The following is a 22,367-nucleotide window of genomic DNA, read 5'->3' as shown; positions in this document are numbered from 1 at the left end:
GGAAGAAAACCTGTGTTAAAGAAGGTAATAAGGTTTAGCTCTAGATTTTCTAAGGACACAGAACATATTGAAAACATTCACCCTCTGCAGACAGGCACTCTGTTGTGCTCTTTTGCTGGCCTCCATTGCGTATTACCCCACCAGGAAGTCCAAGGTTCCTTTTTCTGGGAAAGTAGCAAACTGATTCTTCAGCTTTGGGTGAAAAAGTCAGAAAAGGAAAAATAATATCTACCTGTACCTTCACCTCACTGGAATTATTCACCTCTCCTCATTGGAATTTTAGATTAAGGGCTGCATTCCCTTTGCTTTATGGGGTATGACCCCAGGTGTCCAGACGCTGGACACGAAAGCTCAACAGAGTGGCATTTTGTAGAAAACTGATCTAGAACAGAAGTGCTCCACATCCCCCTAGAACATTTTCCTTCTGTGGTTTCAGAAAGATGTCAATGTCTGCTGGGAGAATCACCAGGTCTTGGGCTCTGAGCTGCTTCCTCTAACCAGGCTGATATTGACTCAAAGAGGGAGGGTCAGCAGAAAAGTATGTTTCTTTTCCCTCTTGAAGGGGGTGTGTCCTGGGCTTGTCAACCTGCAAGGGCAGCCATGTACACCAGGAGTTGCTCATGAATCAGAGGACCTGTATGCATACCAGAGAGCAGCTGTGCTACAGATATTAAGCCTGTTTTTTCAGACAGCGTAAGAAGTGATTGAGCCACAAGTACATTGGGGAAAGGGCTCCCCTGGGCAATGATGTGAAGAGAGGAATCACCAGGTAAGCCCAATTGCTGTGATTTGATTCCTTAGAACATGTATTACTCTAACCGGTACTCCCTGTTAATCTGAGATTACTTTTCCCTCCCTATGGGGAAGATGCTGATTGCAATATTCCATTCCTGCAGAAGGTTAAATAAAGGAAGAGAGAGTGGAAAAAGCAATGAGCAGAGACAACAGAGTTTGGTCTCTTGCTAACTATATAAATTGAAGGTGATTTGCTGGATCTCAAACTCCAGGATTCCTGACTCTTAAGCATACCCTTCGCTCTATCGATTATAACACAGCTTCCCCTATTCTCTCATACACCTAGGAGATAGATTGATTGGAATAAAGAAAGGTCCACCAAGGATACTTGTTAAAAATATTGATCTTAAAGCTTCCACTAATTAGAAATATATTTGCTGTAGCAATCTCTTGAAACGAAAATACGCTTAAGAGAATTAAGTTTATTTTCACTTTAGAATGAATTTGTTTAAGCTTTGGCTGAGTGAGTACTTCCCTGTTTCTTTTCCTGGACTCCAAAAACCCCTAAATTGATTGACCCTCATAACCATTTCCCCTGCTACTTCCTACAAAGAAATATAAAGTGACACTATATTTTCTGATTCACAGGCCTTGAAAATTCATAATTTTTCTTTTCCCTTTTATTCTTTTTCATGAAACATTCATTTATGTAAACCTGATCTCCTATGTAGTCCACCTATGCCAGTGAAAAAATGATGGGAAGTTATGGAAGGAGATATAGAAAGGAGGTCAAGGTGGGAGAGTTGTGGAGCAATTATGACTGGCTTTTTCATGGTAATAGCCATTAAATTAAACCTTATGATAACACATATTGGCTGGAGATCATAGATATAGGAGACATAAAAAAAGAGATAAAAATACATTCTATAATTTATCAGAATATTAAGATAAGACTTTTATTATGTTCTTTCTGCTATAATAAAACTACTACGAATGATTCATAACCCTAAAAAAATAAAAAACAATTTTTGCAGTAATGGCCACATAATACTTTATTCAACTATTAACAAGTAGTATAACTTTGAGCAAATTATTTTGCTTTTCTTGCTCCTGCTAATTAATTTGCAAAAATGGTAGCAATAAGCATTAAGATTTAAGATGGGGGTGTATGCATGTTTAATCTTAGAAGAGTGACTTGCAAGTATTCCTAACTCAGCCACAACCACAAGTCGATATGAATTGTTGCTGATATGTCTCATAGGTACGTATGTCTTGCTTCTCTAAAAATACGGTACATTGCTTTAATATTTTAAAAAACAGGGACAGGATCTTCATTATAGGGTTTATCTCTTGCTGTGCTGAGGATAAGGGGGGGACAATATTTTTACACCCATTTGCCATCTGATGTCATTCAATATATAATTAAATAAATGCAAATATGCTCCTAGAAAAAGTAAATGGGCACATTCATTCAAACTCATGTATAAGTGACTGATTTTAGCACTTTGATTGGGAACAAGTGTAAATGAGAAGAAATAAGAGGGTACTAGGCATCAAAGGGCATTAGCAGTGGTTGGGGTGAGTGTCACAGGGGTGAATGACTCAGAAAGTGGAGGAGTGGCATTCCCTGGTCAAATGTCACTGAATTCCCAGTTGTGCTTAAGGCCACTCCTTATAAACCTTGTTCCACCCAACATAAGCATTTATATTTGCAATTTTCAAAATATCTTGCCTTGTTCTCTTTCTGAAGTTCTTTGGCAGGGAATACCCATAGCTACAGAGAAGGGGAAACCCTGCTCCCAAACACATCATGGCCTTCTCCTAAATTGCGTTTGAGCAGAAAGTGCTTATGGGATGTCAAGGTCTTCACAGTCCTGGACTGGATAGATACACAATATTAATAGCTATGAAAATAATCTAGAAACCTGGAGGGATAGTACAAAATGTCTATAGCATCGTGGTCTGAAACATACTCTCCCATGCACAGCTGGTTCTAGCTTTGCTGCGTTCCACAACCGTAGTACCCAAAACCAGTGAGAAGGGGAGGCTCTCTTACCACACCCCCTCCCCAGCAAGACACAGGTGATCTCACAGAAACTCCTGTTCAATGGCAGATGGCAACCTGGGCTCTGACATGCTGAGAATGAAATTCCAAAAGAACTAATAAGTGTGAAAGTGCCCTGGTATTTCATAGAGTTATAGCCAATTCCCCATTCACAGTCAGTTGAATAAATAAAACACAAAGAGGTGAACAGCAATGAGGTACATACCCCGAAAACTGCGCAAAACATAGTTGAATCTTGTTGAGGTGGGTAGTTATGTCCTTATGGTGTCTCTGGGTCCTCAGTGCAAATGTCAGTTTTTAATCTCCAGAGGCACACAGACCTTAAAAACTCTAGTTTTGTCTTTTGTTTGTTTGTTGGTTTTGGGGGGTTGCTTTACATAAAGCCTATTAAAATAAAGACTTTAAAGTTTTAAAAATCATTTCTTTATCATTTGCTTCTTCCTCATAAGATAAAATTGTAAGAATCTGAGTTCCTGTATTGTTCAGGGATAAATAGGTGTTTACTATAAATTTGTGGTATTATGATAGCTTGTCACAATAGAACAGATTCACACCTGCAAAGTTTTGGGTAAAGAGTCTTTGTATTAAGCAGATTATATTTTCCATGGAAACCTTTCACATTTGTGTTTGTACTTTAGCCAGATTTTGCTTGCAGACTTCCCAATACGAATCTCTTAGAGAATCAGGCTAATTATTTCTAGTAAGAAAATTAATGATATAGTTCTCAGACATAGAATACTCTGCTCTGTTGTTGACTAAGTTAATAACTAAGCAAGTAACTAGTAAAAGAAATGACACAGATAGCGGTACAATTAAAAATTATTTGTCAGATTTTTTTTTTTTCCCCCAGATTTTTTTTATATGACAAAGTAGCCTTTAAAATTGATAAAAATTCTCAAGGTGGTCTTGATAAAGAATAGTTTAGTCAAGAAACATAGCTGGGAAGGTGAGGGGATTAGAAAGTACAAATTGGTAGTCACAAAAATGGTCACAGGGATGTTCTGAAATACAGTGTGGGGAATATAATCAGTAATGTTGTAAAGACTATGTAGGATGTCAGATGGGTACTGGACTTATCAGGGGGATCACTTCATAGATTAGATGGATGCCTAACCACTCTGCTGTATACTTGAAACTAATATAAGATAATATTGAGGTCAACTAGAATTAACATATATGGGTTAATACACACACACCTACAGTCACAGCATGTAAAGTACAGCATAGGGAATATAGCCAATGGTACTGTAACAGCTGTGTACAATGTCAGAGGGGTAATAGACTTGGAGAGCTTCTCACTTTGTGAGGAGTGTACATGTATAACCATTATGTTGTTTTGTACACCTGAAACTAATAATAACATCAAATTACATTTTTAAAAAAAGAAAGAAAACAGTTGTGCTAACTGGTTATTCATTTGGAGGAAAATGGAAGCAAACCATTATTTCATACCAAAATGTAACATAACTCCAGAAACATTGAACATTTGTATCTATTTAAAAAATCTTAAATAAGTGTTAGGAGAAAATATAGGAGAATATTTTTACCATCTTTTGATAGAAAAAAATTCTTAACATGACTCCAAGTTTAAAATCATTTAGAAAAATTGACATGTGGCTTCATGAATATTTTAAAGGTTTGTACAGAACAAGACAACAGAAAAACTTAAAAGCCAAAAAACAAATGCTGAGCCAATATCTATAACACATGTGACAAAGAGCTAATATCCATGCTATATAAAGAGTTTCTAAGAAGCAGTTCTTAAGAACAAAATGAACATTCTGATAGAAAAACTTAAATAGTCAGGCCAGAAAAAAACAAAAATGGCCAATAAACCTTGGAAAAATGCTTAATCTTACTAATAATCAAAGACATCAAAATTAAAACGACTAGAAAAATTTTGCCTATCAGTTTGGCAAACATTAAAAAGATGTTGGGGACAGTGTGATGAAGCAGGTGTTTCTTACCAGGGAGTGTAAACTGGTATGAATTAGGAGGGCAATTTGGCCATGCCTATCAAAACTCAAAATGTATAAACCTTTTGAAGCAGCACTTTCATTCTAACCTAGAAAAATCCATTTGCCTTGAATTAAGGTTGCACAAGAAACTTAATAGAAGGAATGACTGAGGGCAGATGACAGGCGTCCAAACAATAAACTCTTCACAATAACACATTTGCTCTTCATCTGTAGGTACTGGGGAGCCTGGAAGGATTTTGAGTATGGATTGACGATATTTGCAGGATAGGTGGAATGCCAGGGAGCTGGTTCTATTTCTAGAAGAATTCCTTGGGAACTATAATTGAAAAACTTGTTTTTACTCATTAGGAAATTGTAATGAAAATACTGTTAATATGCACAGAGAAACTTAAAGAGCAGATTTTTCTGGTAGATTTGAAACAAGGTTTATCAGTATAAGCAATGAATGAAAAGTCAGATACTTGTTTTACTCTTGTTGAAAATAGATCACCCCAAAAGAGTTTGTGACAACTTCAATCTGACCCTTCACATATGAAGACCCCACAAAGCCTATTCTGTAGGTCATTTCCAGTAGGGCTGATGAATTTTTTTTTTATCCTTAGACAGCTGAGTATCCCGAGCCACTAATGACACTCAAATTTGTTAGGTGGATAGCTTTGAAATATCTACGAGGTCTGACAATTCAGTTCGCACACTCATCCTAGAAAAAGTGCTACATACTGTTTGCTGAATATCACTATGGTCACCTTCGAAGTACTCCCCTTGGGAATCTATGCACTGACACCAGCACCTAGTCCTCCCTTCAAAGCAATTTTGGAACTCTTTTCCTGGAACGGCCATCAGAGCTGTCATCGTATTATCCTTGATGTCCTGAATGTCATCAAAATGTCTTCCTTTCAATATTTCTTTTATCTTTGGGTAAAGAAAGAAGTCATTGGGGGCCAGATCACGTGAGTAGTGAGGGTGTTCCAATACAGTTATTTGTTTACTGGCTCAAAACTCCCTCACAGACGGTGCCGTGTGAGCTGGTACATTGTCGTGATGCAAGAGCCATGAATTGTTGGTGAAAAGTTCCGGTCGTCTTAACTTTTTCACGCAGCCTTTTCAACACTTCCAAATAGTAAACTTGGTTAACTGTTTGTCCAGTTAGTATAAATTCATAATGAATAATCCCTCTGATAGCAAAAAAGGTTAGCAACATCATTGCAACAAGTTTGCAAACTTAATTGTCAGACCTCATAGTCTTTTGTCTGAACAGAGAGCTTATTTGTAAGGAATTTAGATGGAAATCAAATTAACAATCATGAGTTTATTAATATCATTCCTCAAGCACCAAAATGAACTGGTCCATAGTCCAAGAGAAGTATTAAATTTGGGGGGAGAGAAATTTAAGGAAATGCATTGAAGTTTATCCTTCTTATTTTCTGCAAGTGTGAAAAGGAAATAATTCCCACGTAATTTACAAGATTACCAAAATAATAGAATCAAAACATATGAAAGCATTTTGTAAATTAGAAAGAATTATTCTTATTTCTTATTATGTCACTATCACCTCCTTGAGCTGCTGTTCAGGTCCTATTTATTTAAAGCAAACAATCCAAGAGAAAACTCAGATTCTCTGGGCTTTACCCACTCTAAGTAAGCAAAGTACAGTGGGAAAGATGAGAAATAAGCCTGATCTGGAGATTCGAGGAAGGCTGGGTCCCCATTGCTAAGCTGAAGGTGTGGCTGGAAGAAAGAGTTGGCACATTCTCTGGAATGCCATTAATTATCCTTTAGAACTTGATGATAACTTCTGCTCTACCAAACCATGAGTGACAGGAGAAAATCTTCTGTTACAAGGGTTTGGAATAGAGCCAACCCTTGAGGCTGGCAGTCAGACTTTTTACAAAGGAATTGAGCTGGACTTGTCTGTGAGGAATGAACAGTTGTAGGACACCAGAACCGATGAGCTAAGAACAAACAATCATCCCATGTCTCTTCTAAGATGCCAAGAGAAGACTAAATAGATTTAAAAACCCAAATCCTTGTTAGGAGGGAACAGACAGCGGTGCTAGGCTGCCACCACAAGCAACAGGAGAAACGCTCTCCAGCTGAAGTTCCAATGAGTGGCAAAGGGCAAACAGACTTGTGAAAAAATGTATCTTAATTTTTGGATTGGAAAGAATCAGATGAGGAGGCAGAGTCATAAACTGGACTCTGAAGGGAGATCCATTCAGGGATACAACAGAGAGTTGAAATAAGGACACTGGGAAAAGAGGCTCCAGAAACCCAACAGTTGTTTTTAAAAGTAGGTCTGGGTCACTGCTTTGGGGGTTTCTCTTACTGGGTGCAGCTACAATGCACGAACACCCCGCACGACTAGTAATAGAATCTGAATGTGAATGGATCTGAGCTTACCTTATTTTATAGGAGGAAACTGAGTCCAGCAAGTTCTTTTATTTTATTTTATTTTTTTCACTTTTACAAGTTCTAAAGGATAAGGAACAGACTTGGGGTTAGTGTCTAATTCCTCTTGGTCTCTTCCTACTATATTTATACGAGTACAATATAAACACACTAAAGCATGTTAAATATAAAATTTTACTGTGTACAAATGTTTACATAGACACTTACTGAGATTTTTAAATAGTTTAAATTATCGTCCTTCCAGAAAAAGTTTGCCTAGTTCATTAAATTTACCAAACCTCCAATTTTTTTTTTCAGGTATAAAATTGGTTACCTTTTCTGTTCCCCACCTGTCTTTCTACCTTTCTCCTCTACTGTATCTGCCTACTTAATCCTTGAGCAAATGGCTCAAGGATTTCTATACAAAGACAGATCTCAATGCAAATGTTACCAAAAACATAAAATTAGGGGCAAAATAAAACCAAGGTTTTACGGGTCCTCTGCCTATTAAATAATCAGTTCTATTTGAGTCATGATTTCTTTTTAGATCCATCCTCGCTAGAGATCTGCTCTTTCCGTGTGTGTGTGTGTGTGTGTGTGTGTGTGTGTGTGTGTGTGTGTTACGCACATGTAAGTCCAAGACAGAGAGGAGGGAGACAACTCTATTGGGAATTCTTCTATTTATAGAGAAAGACACATAATCCCATAAATACTGATGCCAGGGCAACAACCCAAGAGTTCAACTGTGCCTAAGATTAGATTGTAGCTAAAAATGCTGGAAAGTGTAGGTGTGAGCAGTTCCAGCGAAGCACCACTGTTGATAAGGAGACTGCTGTTGACATAAATAAGTGATATCTGGAGTCCATAAATTCATAACTGGAAGAATGGGGAGACAATGGACAGACGTTTCCAGGGGCTTAATAGCAAATTCTAATGATTGTTCTCTGTGAGCTGAAGGACAGGGATTATCAAGAGTGAATTCACTTGAATGAATTCAAGGAAGTGAGGGGGGTCCTACCATGAGCAAGCCTTCCCACGGCAGCCAGTGCCAACACAGCTGTAGGTCAGGTCTCACTGACCCCCAGCTGCTGTAGGGTGAGGTGTGATGTAAACACATGTGTTCCGATGACAACAACAGCTCCTCATCCGTGGCAAGGACACACAGATCCTGAGGTTTTTTTTGTTTTTGTTTTTGTTTTTTTAATAATCAGGACCCTTCCAGATTGAAAGGGAAGTGATGAGAATACCCCTTGGGGTATTTTGTTTGACAAGTTAATTTGACTCAGAGTTGAAGACGAATTCTGACACAATCCGACCAGGAACTATAAAAACTGGTTGGTGAGATTGAAATCCTAGTAATGCTAATATTAATAACTAACAATCATTGAGACTTACCACCTGTCAGATGTTGTTCTGGGTACTTTATATGAATTTCGGAAAAACAACCAATCATGCTGGGCAACGAATAGTGTCACACTAACAAAAAAAATATTTGTTATTTATCTGAAAATCAGTCTTTCAACTATTCCAGAGGGAGCTGTATGCACCGTGGAAGTGAAGAAAAAGTTTTGATTCATTCGAGCTTGGGTCCCGAAGCCCAAAGGAGAATTCAAATCACAGGACTAACTTAGGTACAGAGCTCTTTTTTCCCTGTCCTACCACCAGTGTAGAACGATGCCTCTCAAAGCTACCTGGAGCTCAGCACCACCTGGGCAGCTTTAATAACACGCATGGCTGGGCCAGGCCTGTCTTAAGATTTAGCAGGTTCAGGGCGAGATGTGGGCACCTGTATTTTCTAATGAGTTCCTAAATATCTTTGTTTCTTCTCCTCCCCCTCCTCCTCCACCTCTTCTCCCTTTTCTATAGACCAGCTTATCATAATAGGTCTACAGGGCAGTGACTGGAAATCACTGGTCTGAAACTCTGTTTATAAGTTAAAGTTTATTATTTCCAGCCAGTCCAAGGAGACAGCCCAGAATACACCCTCCAGCATGGGAGGAAGAGGAAATAAGAGGCTGCGAGTATGAGAGAGTTTCCTCACAGTGCCCAGAGCTGTCAGGCAGGTCTTTTTGAGTTGGGTTTGCAGCCTCAGGCCTGGACTCCACATGGGAGAAAGAAGATTTTTGAGGAGGTGGGGGGGGGGGGAGAGAGAGAGAGAGAGAGAGAGAGAGAGAGAGGCCAGGCTTCTCATTTGGAAGCCTGGCCTTGGCACAAGAGAGAAGACAGAAGACAGAAGACAGATCACATCTACATGCCCTGAAACTGTTATCCTCTTTGAAACCACCAGCACTGCAGACCATGGCGCAGACAGTACCCAGGAATTCACATTAAAAAATTTTCCCTGGCAGTAGAAGAAAAGTGGGAAAGTGGCTAGAAAGAGCGCAAGCTCCCTCTGCAATGTGGCAGCCGTCCAAGAAGAAGGTATTGGGAAATCAGTTTAGTTGCATGTGATAATTTACAAAAAAAATATATATAAACAAATAGAAAAGAAAAGAAAGAAAAATAGAAAAGATACAAGGGTAGGCCTCAGAGAAAGAATTAAGTTATTTCATAAAACTGGTCATATACATTTCATAAAACTGGTCATTTTTTGGCACAGAGGGTGCCAAAAAAATTGTAGACATATTTTAAGAAAGGAAAAAGCATTAAAATTGTAATACTCAGTATATACTGGTAACAAAAGATGAATACAAGTTACATTTGACTTCTGCAATTACAAGAGGTGCTCAAAGTGGTTACCATCAGCATCAAGATACTTCTGATTTTGGTGAGCTACTACTTGAGCAACATTGATCAAAGTGGCCACTCATACATTTTTTGGCACTCCTGGTATACATATACATATATACACATATACGTATACATATTTGTTACATATATATACTATTTGTTTTACTATGTGTGTGTAAATATATATATATTTCTTTCTATGGAGCCTAGTCAAAAATATTTGAAAGATACTACTTTAAAGCAAAATACCCATTACTTTTGCAAAGCAGAAAGCACAGGCCACAGGGAAGACTCAGCAGGTAAGTTCTGGGATGCAAGGTCTAGAAGAATGAGACCTAGAGTACAGGCTGCTGTGCAGAGAAAGTTAAAGCAACAGCTAGAGGAGTCTTTGCAAGCAGGAAGGTGGGGGCAGGAGAGGACCTTTCACCTAAGGGGAGAAGGTAAATCCAAAAGCAGTGTGTGTCCCATCGCCTATTTCCCATGCTTCCCTAGAAAGCCCGAGAAAAGGTCTCCACTGGCATGCGGGCCATGTCTAAGGTAGTCATTACTCTGTCTCTAATGCCTTTCCTCTTTTCTTGTAGATCAGAGAGCAAGGTGTGGGGCAGCGCTGGTGAGGATGGCAGGGTTTGTATGAAGTTTAAAGTATAGCCAGGAAGCAAGGTAAGGGAGAGCCCACCTCTGCATTTTCTTACTGCTAATCCAGGGCACTTATTCGAATGGTGGGTCCTTGAGTTTGGGAATCACAGTTTTTCATCTTTTCCTACGGAGATGTGAAAGAAACGGTCACGTCCTGTCAATGCTGTCCAATAAAATCCTTTTTTTAAAATTGTAAAATAAAACTGCACATAACAAAGCATACCATCTGAATCACTTTGAAGTACAGAAGTTCAGCGGTGTTAGGTATATACATATTGTTGTGCCATAGACTTCTAGAACTTTTTCACCTGGCACAGCTGAAAATTCATACCCATTGAATAATGATTCCTCATTGCCTCTCCCCCGGCCACTGGCAACCACTATTCTACTTTCTATTTCTATGAATTTGACTTCTTTAGATATGTCATACAAGTGGAATCATACAGTGTTTCTTTTTTGTAATTGGCTTGTTTCACTTACTATAATGTCCTCAAGGTTCATCCATGTCATAGCATGTGACAGGATTTCCTTCTTTTTTAAGGCTGAATAATAACATTCCATGCCTAATAAAACTTTTGGAAACGATGGAAGAGTTTTGTGTTGATGCAACCTAACAGGGCAGCCACCAGCCACACGTGGCCATTGAGCACTTGAAATGTGGCTGCTGTGACTGAGAAATTGAATTTTCTGTTTTACTTTATTAAAATTAAAATTTATATTGCCCTATGTGTCTAGTGGCTAGTACATTGGACACAACAGTTCTAACTTACTGTGATTTTTTTTTCATTGACATGAAATAACCTGGGTCTAAGTGATTAATTTTGTGACCATGACTATGTGCTGACTTTCGTCTAAATTATTCTGATACAACCATATATTTGAATAGTTTGTTGTTAATTACATCATCTATTAAGAAGGAAACTTGCTGGATTCATTCATTATTATTTTCATACTTCACTCAGATTCTATCCTTATATTAATGGTTCTAAGGGTCATTATTATTATTATTATTACTATTATTATTATATCCGTGGTTATTTTAATCCTTTTTTTTTACTGAGATGAAAAGGAAACCTCAGTGAAATACAAAAAGCTGGATGTTAAACGCACCTAGTTGCAAAGTTAAGCAAGTCATGATTTTAAAATAGCCCGTGTTTAGTCCAATTTGATCGCCCAGAGGAGAGCTCTCGAGGAATTTTCTAGTAAGTTTACAAAGATAGAAATTTACTACTTTTGCAATGGGAGTGGAAGTGACAGTGTCTCAGGCGAGGTACATGAAGTGGAAAAATAATCAAACATTCAGGGCTTCTGATGAGCTCAGTTATGTTCTACCGTTGTGTCCATTTAAAATGTTTGGCTTGAATTACTTGTTTTCATGCTTCAGCCTTGCGTGGTACACTTGTTTGGTCACAGACTGTGAACCCAGCTGTTTCCATTCAGCCCAGGGAAAGGAGAGGGACCTGCTAAAAATGAGAGTTCCAGTGTTCTGGCTCATCTCTTTCTTCATCATTACTGAGGGCGCTGATGGCATCTTGGGGGTGAGTTGGCATAGGTCCCATTTTTCCTGTCGACCCCCTCTCCTTTCTCGTCTGGCACTATTAGAATCCATCAATCTCTAGGCAACTGAATCTACCTAATGCAATAGACTTAGCATCAGAACCCTGGGTTCTTGTATCAACATTGCCAACATTAGCTTGGTCGCCTTGGACGAGTCACTGACCTCTTGGAGCTTACACGACCTAACTGCAAAATAAAGATCTTGGACTAAACCATCTTGGAGATCTCTTCTAGATCAACACATTCATTCCTGTGGTCTCTTTGATGAAGAAAAAGCACACAGATTGGAGTTAGTAATCCTTGGACTTTCTCTTCCTTATCTCTATGCACTTTCTTGATGCTTTTATCTAGGACTATGGTTTTAATGTTCTCTACCCCCTGATGATTCCTAAATTTATATCCCCATCTCAGACCTCTCTCTTGAACTCCACACTCAAGTATCTACTGCCTACTTGGTATCTCCAGTTGGGGGCCCACAGGCCCCTCAACTTAATATGACCCAAATTAAACTTTTTTAAAATTAATTTTATTGGGGAATGTTGGGGAATAATGTGGTTCTCCAGGGCCCATCAGCTCCAAGTCGTTGTCCTTCAATCTAGTTGTGGAGGGAGCAGCTCAGCTCCAAGCCCAGTCACTGTTTTCAATCTTAGTTGCAGGGGGCGCAGCCCACCATCCCATGCGGGAGTTGAACCAGCAACCTTGTTGTTTAGAGCTCGCGCTCTAACCAACTGAGCCATCTGGCCGCTCCCCAAATTAAACTCTTGATTTTTTTTTCTCACCAAACCTGCTCCTCCTTTCCTATCTCAGCAACTGGTATCCCATCTCTCCAGCTGGTTAGGCACAACACTTATTTTTATGCTTGATTCTTTTCGTAACCCATATCTAAACCATTGGCTCTTTTTTTGTTTGTTTCGGCTTTATCTTTAAACTATATCCAGAATTCAAACACTCCTCACCGTCTCCATGGATCCTTCTTGAACCACACTTTCTTTGTCTCTCATCTCTTATGGATATTATTTCAATAACTCTTGAAATGCTCTCATTGTTTCTCTGTTTGTCTATTCCCAATATGGCTACAGGATTGTGCCTTCTAAAAAATAAAGTAGAACACATCTTTCCTCTGTTCAAAACTCCCCAGTGGGTTCCCATCTCATTCAAGTAAAAGATAAGCCCTTGCCAAAGCCTGTTAAGATCCACACAAACTGCTTCCCCAGAGACAATCTCTGACCTCACTTCCTGCCCCTCTCCCCTCACCCATTCCACTTAGCTACTCTGGCCTCTTCACTTTACCTTCACATGCCAGGCATAGTCTTTACCCAGGGCCTTTGCATGTGCTGTTCCCTCTGCCTGGAAAGTTCTTTCTCCAGGGATCCTCACTTCCCACCTCCTTCAAGTTTGTGCACAAAAGTTGCCTCAAGGAGGTTTTGCTTGCCACTTGCCCACCATCCCTGGCTCAGATTTTTGATTCATGATTCCAATTTACCTGGGAATCCAAAAAAGTCTTATGAAGTACAACACTATAAAGCCTTGCCATACTTATTGTTATTATTATTCTTTTTAACAGGGAAATGATGATATCAAAACAAAAAGAGAGCTCCTTGTGAATAAGAAAAAACATCCAGGTGAGACTCCGTTAGCGACCGTGGTACAGCAGACACTGATGCCAAGAGAATGGGATTCAAAGCCCAGTAGGAGTTCTGATTGGTTGTACGATCTTTGACACATTATTAAACACCCCAAATCTGTAAAATGAGAATAATAGTAACCCCTACTAGCAAAACATTTGTGGGGATTAAATAATATAAAAAGGTATAGTATCCTGTGCCATACCTGCTAAGTAGCTATCTGCTCCGTGTTCTTTCTTTCCTGCCTTGTCTTGTTCTCACAGTGTAACTAATGGGCACAGACCTCAGTCTAGGAATGAGCTGGGTTTTATATAGAACATACTTCAAGGAGACCAGAGCTGTAGGGAGGAGAAAGGAAGAGTGATTAGGATTTTCTCTCTTCTTTCAGCCTTGACACCTGAACCTTGACTCTGGATGTGTCCTGAGGAAGTGTGTAAATCAGGAGGGTGAGGCAGGGTGGGTCAGAAAGCACGAGAACCCTGGCCTGGCAGGAGTGGGAGGATGGACACATATCAGGCTATGTGGGACTCTTGGCATGTGTTTGCCCTGGAAGCTCATTTTTAGTCAATGTCTGACTGAGCGCAAGTCAGTGACGAGCAGTGTTGTACAGCCCATGACCTCTGGGCCGAATCTGATGATTGCTTCACGGACACTTCCTTGACAGTATTTTACCTCCCAGACTGAGAAAGGAAGCTTCTGACTGTCTTCTCCTCTTTAGGCCCAGTGCAGGAATATGAGCTGCTGCTTCAATTCTCCTATAAAGATTCCAAGGAGAAAAGAGACTTGAAGAATTTGCTGAAGCTTTTGAAGCCTCCGTCATTATGGTTACATGGGTCAATGGAGATTGTCAGAGCAAAGGCGACCACATGTAAATCAGTTCTCTGGGGACTGGGAGTGGAAATGGGAGAGGTGGGTGTGTTAGCCAGGATAGGTTAGGTTATGCTGTGGAAACAACCATCCCTGTGATATCGGTGGTTTAATAGAATGAATGTTTCCTTTTTTCTTCATGCTACACGTCCACTGCAGGTTGCAGAGGGGCTGGGTTTGTGGTGGTCACTTGGGGACCCAGGTTGACCTATCACAAATGTACCCGTTCCAAGCCAAAACGAAGTGGAGCCCTGGAGGGTTTGACATTGGTAGTTGAATTCTCTATCTCAGAAGTGACACAGTAATTCTGCTAATAACCGGTTTCATGACCCCACCAACCTCAGGGGGCCAGGATATGCAATCCTGAAAGAGAGCAAGAAATAAGTGGCAAACAGCACTAATGACCACAAGAGAGAAGTTCAATGATTTGTCTGCAGCAAGGGTTCTCAAAGTGTGGTGCTCAGTGGAGCAGTAGCAGCAGCATCAAGTTTTATCCTTCTAGCTTTTGGTGAGAAATACTTGATTCCGATTCTAAGTCAGTACCAAGGATGAGAATTGAGCTGTAGTCAATTTAGGAACCAGACCCCATGAAACCAAGCTCTGTTTTCTTGTGTAGACTGTGGCAACCGGAATGGGGTCCTACGCTGTGCTTGTGAAGATGGCTACACCTGGTTCCCTCCGTCATGCCTTGATCCCCAGAAATGCTACCTTCACATGGCTGAATCACCCCAGAGCTGTGACTGTCATTCCAACAACCTCACCCAGAGTGTTAATTTCTGTGAGAGAACAAGTAAGCACATAAGGATTCCAGGAGGGGAGCCCTGGGCCGGGGCCCCTCCCACCCCAACATGTGACAGAGACGGGATTCTAGCTCTTTGCCCATGTATTTTTCTTTGCCTCCCTGAGCAGAGTTAGTGTTTGCAGGGAGATTGAAGGGCAGTGATCACATACCCTGCTAGGCTTGGCAAGACAGAGGGCTGCATAAATGCAGAAAATTCAGAAATGCGAGTTGATGTTTGGGCAACACATCAACCTTGAAATACATTCAGCTCAGATCTACAATTCTATGATTTCTTTTTTTTTTTTATATTTAGAAAAATTCACTGAAACTCCAAGTAAGAGAACAACTTGAGTAAATATAATTTTTCTGCTGACCTTCTTTTCACCTTTTTTGTCACATCAATTTCCAGAAAAGAGAAGTCGAGAGGTAGGAAAGCAAGGAGGAATGCATAGTGATTGTATTGAAAGAAATGCCCTAAATTGCTGATAAATATCTATACTGATGTAACACCAAAACAAAATTTGAAAGTCTAGGTTAGGAAACCAGTGGAAGTGGAAAGAGCTACTATTGACTTAGGTTTATGTACAGTGGATGATGAGGTGAGCTAAATGCCATGGGCTCCAAGGCTTGAAGCTCTCGATTTTGGTAGAGCTGAGCAAAGAGTGAGGGAAGACCCAAAATAGCACAGCTTTCCTGGGTATCCTTGGATCCCCTTCCCAGAACCACAGCAATTTAGGCTAAGGCAATATGTATATATTAAACACCATCTTTATACCCAGATCTGAGACAAATTTGGGTGGTGGTGGTCACAATGACGCATTTCTCTTGCTATCAGTGAATTAGCAGGCTATGTGGGAGGTGAGGATATTAATACAGGAAAGAAGACAATGTACGTAATTTCCTCAACAATGTTGATGAAAGCCTACCTTTTGAAAGATGGTCCATGTCTGATCCATCTCCCAGAGATATAGAGTGGATCAGACAGTGATTATACTCATAAGAGGCTTCCCTAAGCAGAGCGGAGACCTATATACAGACCATGTGTTCACAAATATATGTGTAGGTACAAGAGGCTTTAAGGGAGCTGTGGATAAAGCACTACAGGAATTTAGAAGAGGGAAAGACTCTTTGCAACTGGGGGTCAGGGAGGGCCTTGGAGAGGAGGTGCATTTGACGAGGCCCCGAATGATGGATAAACAGGATTTGTCCACATGGAGATGGGGAACCACTTGTCCCAGTGCAGAAAAACACTAGCGAGGGGAAAGCAAGGGTATGTTGGAGTTAGCAAGTAGTGATTTTTTTTTTTTGAGAAAATTTTAACAGGAACAGTGTTTAAACTCAATGCCTAGATGGGGATCTATTTCAGTGTTAAGTGACTACCTTTTTAAACCACGTATGAGTGGCCACACATTTATCTACATATAAGGTTGTTTTGATTACCATCCCATTACGTTCCAAATCCACAATTGAATATTCTGGTTGTTTGCTGCCTATATTTCTTTAGGTGAACATTCATTATAAAAATAAATTGAAATACTGCTGTTGAATAGATGGGCTCCAAATTGTACTTTTGTAATTTTATGCTATAATTAAATCAGCTGAGTAATTTTTATGTGTCTATTTTTCGTTTGTTTGTTTGTCTTTGAATTTCCCATAGAGGTCTGGGGCACTTTCAAAATTAATGAAAGATTTACAAAAGACCTTTTGAATTCATCTTCTGCTATATACTCCAAATATGCCACTGGAATTGAAATTCAAGTAAGTACCTTCTACTTATCACATAAGAAATTGTTGGCTAAACTTAAGTTCAGATGTTTTTAACTCAACATATTTATTTAATGCATATTCTTTTTTAAAAAAACTTTTATTTGTTTAGTTGTAGAAGGCGCAGCTCACACTGGCCCATGTGGGGATCGAACAGGCAACCTTATTGTTAAGAGCTCTGCGCTCTAACCAACTGAGCCAACCGGCCGCCCCCACATATTCTTAATTATTCATTTTCAGTGGGTTATTCCATAAGAGTTAATCACTCTGCCCACAACTGACGTACTTTGAACATTTTCTTCCTAGGAGAATTTAGCAGTTGAATCCTTTTCATTTCTTTTGTGTTCAGTTTTGCTCACTTACGTGAGTAATATTATGTGAAGCCCTCTTGATTATGTTCTGTTTTTTACTGGTCAAAATAAATTTTTTTTATGATCTAAGCTCAATTTCCAGCATCTGAAATTTGTTCCATAAAGAAGCTTCTCTTGTTAGAGGCTAAAGAGAGTTACTGAGCAAGATTCTGGACTTCGTAATGAAATCACATAAAATTAGAGCAGTGTGCCTCTGCCTAGGGTGATGGTTCAGGTGTGGTTCCAACGGAAGACACACACAAATACTTTGCAGGTAGATTTAGTGTAAGTATCTATAAAAATTAATGGTTTATTTTGGGGAAGGAGAAAATAGAGCTTAGGTAAATTTATTATATTATTCGGCACCCAATTCATCATCTAAGTCTAAGCAGTTGTTTTTTTAGTCTTTATTAACAATCTCAAAAATGAAGTGTGTGTGTGTGTGTGTGTGTGTGTGTGTGTGTACATTCCCAACTGTCATTTTAACTGTATTTCTATAATGTGCAACTACTTCATGCTGTGTCTTTTCTTTGCTCAGTGTTTCTGTTGGTTTATTTATTGTGTGTATCCATTTTTTGCTCAAATGTCTTTCTTGTATGGGGACAAAGATCAACATATTGCACTGCTTTATTTTTGTTTGTTTGTTTTCTTGGAAGCTTAAAGAAGCATACAAAAGAATTCAAGGTTTTGAGTCAGTTCGCGTCACCCAATTTCGGTAAGTAACACAAAGCCCTTAGAAGGGCATCCCCAGATTTGGTCCTCAGTCCTACAGAATACCTAGCGCTGTTGCCAAGTGTCTTCGACAGGAAATAGGTCAGAACTGGTCTTTGAAGTAAGATTTTTGAGAAAATTGGACAAAAGTCTCTGATGCTTTAAAAACTCTGAAGAAGAAAGCATTCATTCTCATTTAAATGAATTTAGGAATTTAAATATTGAATGGCATTCTTGAAGCGATGGAGAGACTAGAATTGGAAACCCCCAGAAGTAGGACAGAACTTGCAAGGAAGCAGGGGATACTGGTGTGTATGTACGGGAAAGGACAAAGAGTGGAGATGAGGGTGTGGGTTGTAGAGGGATGGGTTTTCTTTTTCCAGAACCACAGTGGGGTATCGTGTTGATAATTGGGAGCCAGAAGGAAAGCCTTGGGAGGCCTTGGGTAAATATTATATTTTTGTGTAGATACCATGTATGCACCATAATTCAAAACCCTGCAGTCATTCTCTACAGCAAATAAAGCAATATTTAGTAAATCATCCTTTTGTTTACACTTTAATTCCAAAAGTTATTTGGTTAGTTAGCCATGTGTGCATTGATTAGCAACTATTTATAGTTGGCTTGATAGAGGAAGTGGCTTAGAGGTCAGAGAACTTGACTTCTTACATAATTTGTTCACAGTTAATTTGAACACAGCTTTGGAAATTCTCAATAGCATTTGTTATAAATATATTGTCCTGGAAGTTATCCTCTAGTCATCTCATGTCCTTATATTGTCCTTTAATCAAGGTCCACATCTATAAGTTTTAAAAAAATTCAATGCTAGGAAAAATACCACTTCTTTTTTTTTCTTATATCAAAGTCTGTATAATTAATCATTTTCCTTTTTGACTTTGCTGTCATTAAACTCAGACAAAATTGAGACTCAATCACAATAATTTTTGTATTCAATATTCATATTTTTCTTTTCCATGGTCCTGGTTTTCTATTAGGCATAAGTCTATAAAATACAACTATGTAGGTTTTACTCTTTACATATATGATTTAAAGTAAATCTTAATCTCTTACTGTCTCAGTTTACTTATCTGTTGAACAGGACTGTTAATACTTGTGGAACCTGATTTAACCTCATTAAATAAAATGAAATAATAGGTAGTAAAATACTTTTTAAAATCTATATAAAAGGGCCATATCAACACAAAGACGTAAAAGGGTATTTAGATTTGTTTATATATTGTGAGTGGTAATTCAATTTGGTGATTAAGAATTTGAATTTTGGAGCATCAGAGATTATGCTAATCCATCAATCAATAATTTCCTGACCCAACCGCTCTTTGGAATTCAGCTCCCTTATCTACAAAACAGGGATAATACAGTGTTTACCTCATGGAGCTATTACAGAATTAATTAATACATGTAACGTCCCTTGCTTTCATGATTTTAAACACCATCTGTATACTAATAGTGGTCTCTACACGTATTTCTTGAGCTTGGCTTCTCTCCTAAACTTCAGACCCAAATATCCAACTGCCTATTAATGTCTCCACTTGACTTTCTAGTAGGCATGTCAAATGTAATGTGTCCCAAATGGGGTCCTCCCAGTCGCCTCCATAAACGTAAACCGACTCCTTCCGCTGTCTTACCCGTCTCAGTTAAGCAGTGCCATTTGTCCAGCTGTACGGAGCCAAACCTTGGAGTCAGCCTTTAACTTTTCATTAGCTATAATGTACACACAGTGATAAGCTCAAAGCTTAAGTGTACAATTTAATAAACTCTGACGAATGCTTACACTAGCCACTTCCTATCAAGACAGAACATTTCCCACACTCCAGAAACTTCCCTGTGCCCCTTTCCAGCCAATCTCCAGGCCGACCCCTACTGGAAATAAACACTCATCTTATTTCTATCAGAATAGTTAGTTCTGACTATTCTAGAAATTCATATAAATGGAATCATCTAGCGTGTAGCTCTTTGTGTGTCTGGCTTCTTTCCCACAGCATAATGTCTTTGATATTCATCCTTGTTTTTCTGAGTATCAGTGTTTTTTTTCTTTTAATTGCCCAGTAATATTCCATTACATGACTGTTTTGCTTTTCCATTCCTTGCAATCATTCTTGATTGGTTTCTTTCTCCCATACCTGAAACCTGCTCCATTAGCAATTCCTCTGGTTCAGTCTTCAAACACGACCTGAGTCTGACCACTTCTCCCACGTGCACTGCTACCCAACTCTTTCACGCCACCATCACTTCTTTCCTAACTAGTCTTTCTCCTTCCCTGCTTTCCTGCCTTCAGTCTATTTTCTACACAGCTGCTGGAGTGATTATTTTAAACAATACCTTGGATCATTCCACTGACTTTTAATAAAGAATAAAACCTTTTAATGAAAAATAAAATTCACACTCTAAGGTCCTTTATGGTCTGGCTCCTGGCTTCTTCTCTAATGTCATCTCCTACCCATCTCTCTCTTGTTTATTGAACTTTAGTGATGCCAGTTCTTTGTTTACATTTTTGTCTTCTAACTTAAATTGATTTCATTCAACTCTTAATTTATTCTCACCTGGGATACTTAAAACCCGCATTCAAACCTTTAGTCATCGAGAAGCCTATTCTTGACCTGCCATCTAGTCTTTAAATTTGTCAGACTCGTAGACGTTTTCCTGCCTCAGGCCCTCCGAATGTGCAGACATGCTAGGGCAGCGGTCTTTGCCTCACAGGCCTTTTCTTCTCATTCTTCAGGCCTCAGCTGCAAAGACAGCTGCGCGGAGAAGCTTTTCCTGACCAGTCTTATTTAATGTGGGCCCCATATCTACCTGCTATTCTTATCACCGTACCTGACTCTCATAACACTTAACAAAAAATATATACATATAACTATAGAAATACTTATATGTCGCGGTTACTTGCTTTTTATTTGCATTGCCTTCTATACTAGAATGGAAGCTCCAGGAAAGCAGGGACCAAACTTGTTTGATTTATTCCTAAGGACCCAATGCCACGTACACACAGAGTAGTCCCTGAGTGATTGAATAAATGAATCTCATTTTCCTTTCCACATGATCATCACAGAGATGGAAACATCATTGCTGGGTATGAAGTTGTTGGCTCCAGCAGCACATCTGACCTGCTGTCCGCCATGGAATGGGTGGCTGGGAAGGCTAAGGCAGGCCTTCGCAAGCTGTTTCCACTGGAAGATGACTCTTTCAGAATATTTGGAGAAGGTAATACTAGCTTCCCTGTCCTCTGCTTAGGATAGGGGTGTCCTTTAATTAGTAGCTCATTCATGTCTGCAGGGGGTAGCTTGGAGATGTCACTGATACAGAATTATTCTAACAATGACTTTCAGTAGAAACAGGCAGGCAGCTATTTATGACGAAACTCAGTTTCAGCTGACTAGTTCAGAACCTTACTAATCGGTGACCTGATCTCCTCTATAAACATTGTGGAAGACTGATTTTGCTGCAGGCTGTGATTGAAATGATCCAGTAATAGGTTACTGGTACACATGTTGAAATGTCTCTGGGGCTGCCAATATCCATGTCATCATCCAAGGATCCAAGGCAAGAATGCACATATCTGGGTCTTTAATACTCACACAGACACACACACACACACACACACACCTTCTTTTCTTTAGTTATTTTTTTCCCTTTTACTTCTTTACATTCAATCTTAAACCTCTCCTATCAAAATTTGTGCCGATTTCAACAACACTTACTCAACAAATATTTACTGAGGGTTTACAATGTCCAGGCCCTTAGGACACAACAATGGGAAAAACAAACAAAAAACACAGCTCTTATGGATATTCATTTAAGCTCTCCTTCTCCCAGTCCCAATTGTGGTAAGACTATAATATGAAGGGCCAACTGCAAGAATAACTAGCGGCTAGTCACAATGTGAGAAGCTTGTAAAGGGGTACAAAATAGGACATGTTGCCCGCAAATGGCAACTGCCCGTCTTTTGACCATATCATTACTGCTTTGTTCCATAGTGTCTTGAAGATTTGCTGGTTTCCAGCATTCTGTTAAAGAGTGAAAATATTTCACCTCGTACTTACTAGTTAATAGCCCACTAAAAGCAAAATTTTTGGCACAGATCAGACACCTGGAGGGAGAAGAGCCAGCCTCGGGGAGGGGAGGGCGTCAGGAAGGAGAAAAGGGGTGCTGATAGGGATG

General features: G+C 39.4%; 1 protein-coding gene across 13 annotated transcripts in view; it reads left to right on the top strand.

Annotated features, from left to right (window-relative positions):
* Positions 1 to 385: 385 nt before the first annotated feature.
* The window catches only part of ADGRF1 (adhesion G protein-coupled receptor F1), a 43,691-nt gene continuing 21,709 nt past the window's right edge, over positions 386 to 22,367 (top strand). For 9 of the 13 annotated variants that reach the window (XR_012496628.1, XM_074333046.1, XM_074333041.1 and 6 more), the window contains exons 1-9: positions 386 to 769; positions 10,479 to 10,557; positions 11,918 to 12,071; positions 13,655 to 13,712; positions 14,434 to 14,583; positions 15,199 to 15,372; positions 17,021 to 17,121; positions 18,134 to 18,192; positions 21,259 to 21,410. Coding sequence is in view for 12 of the 13 variants with exons in the window: in XM_074333046.1 (XP_074189147.1) it covers positions 12,003 to 12,071; positions 13,655 to 13,712; positions 14,434 to 14,583; positions 15,199 to 15,372; positions 17,021 to 17,121; positions 18,134 to 18,192; positions 21,259 to 21,410 (763 nt within the window). In the remaining variant the exon portion in view is untranslated. Of the gene's footprint in view, positions 770 to 9,454; positions 9,589 to 10,478; positions 10,558 to 11,917; positions 12,072 to 13,654; positions 13,713 to 14,433; positions 14,584 to 15,198; positions 15,373 to 17,020; positions 17,122 to 18,133; positions 18,193 to 21,258; positions 21,411 to 22,367 lie in introns of those variants that run through there. The other 4 variants (XM_074333040.1, XM_074333043.1, XM_074333042.1 and 1 more) reach the window with 4 other exon arrangements.

Source organism: Rhinolophus sinicus, linkage group LG05 (genome assembly GCF_036562045.2).
Source record: "Rhinolophus sinicus isolate RSC01 linkage group LG05, ASM3656204v1, whole genome shotgun sequence".
Lineage (NCBI taxonomy): Eukaryota > Metazoa > Chordata > Mammalia > Chiroptera > Rhinolophidae > Rhinolophus > Rhinolophus sinicus.
The sequence above is the reverse complement of the archived record's forward strand: the minus strand, read 5'-3'. Positions and strand labels throughout refer to the sequence as shown.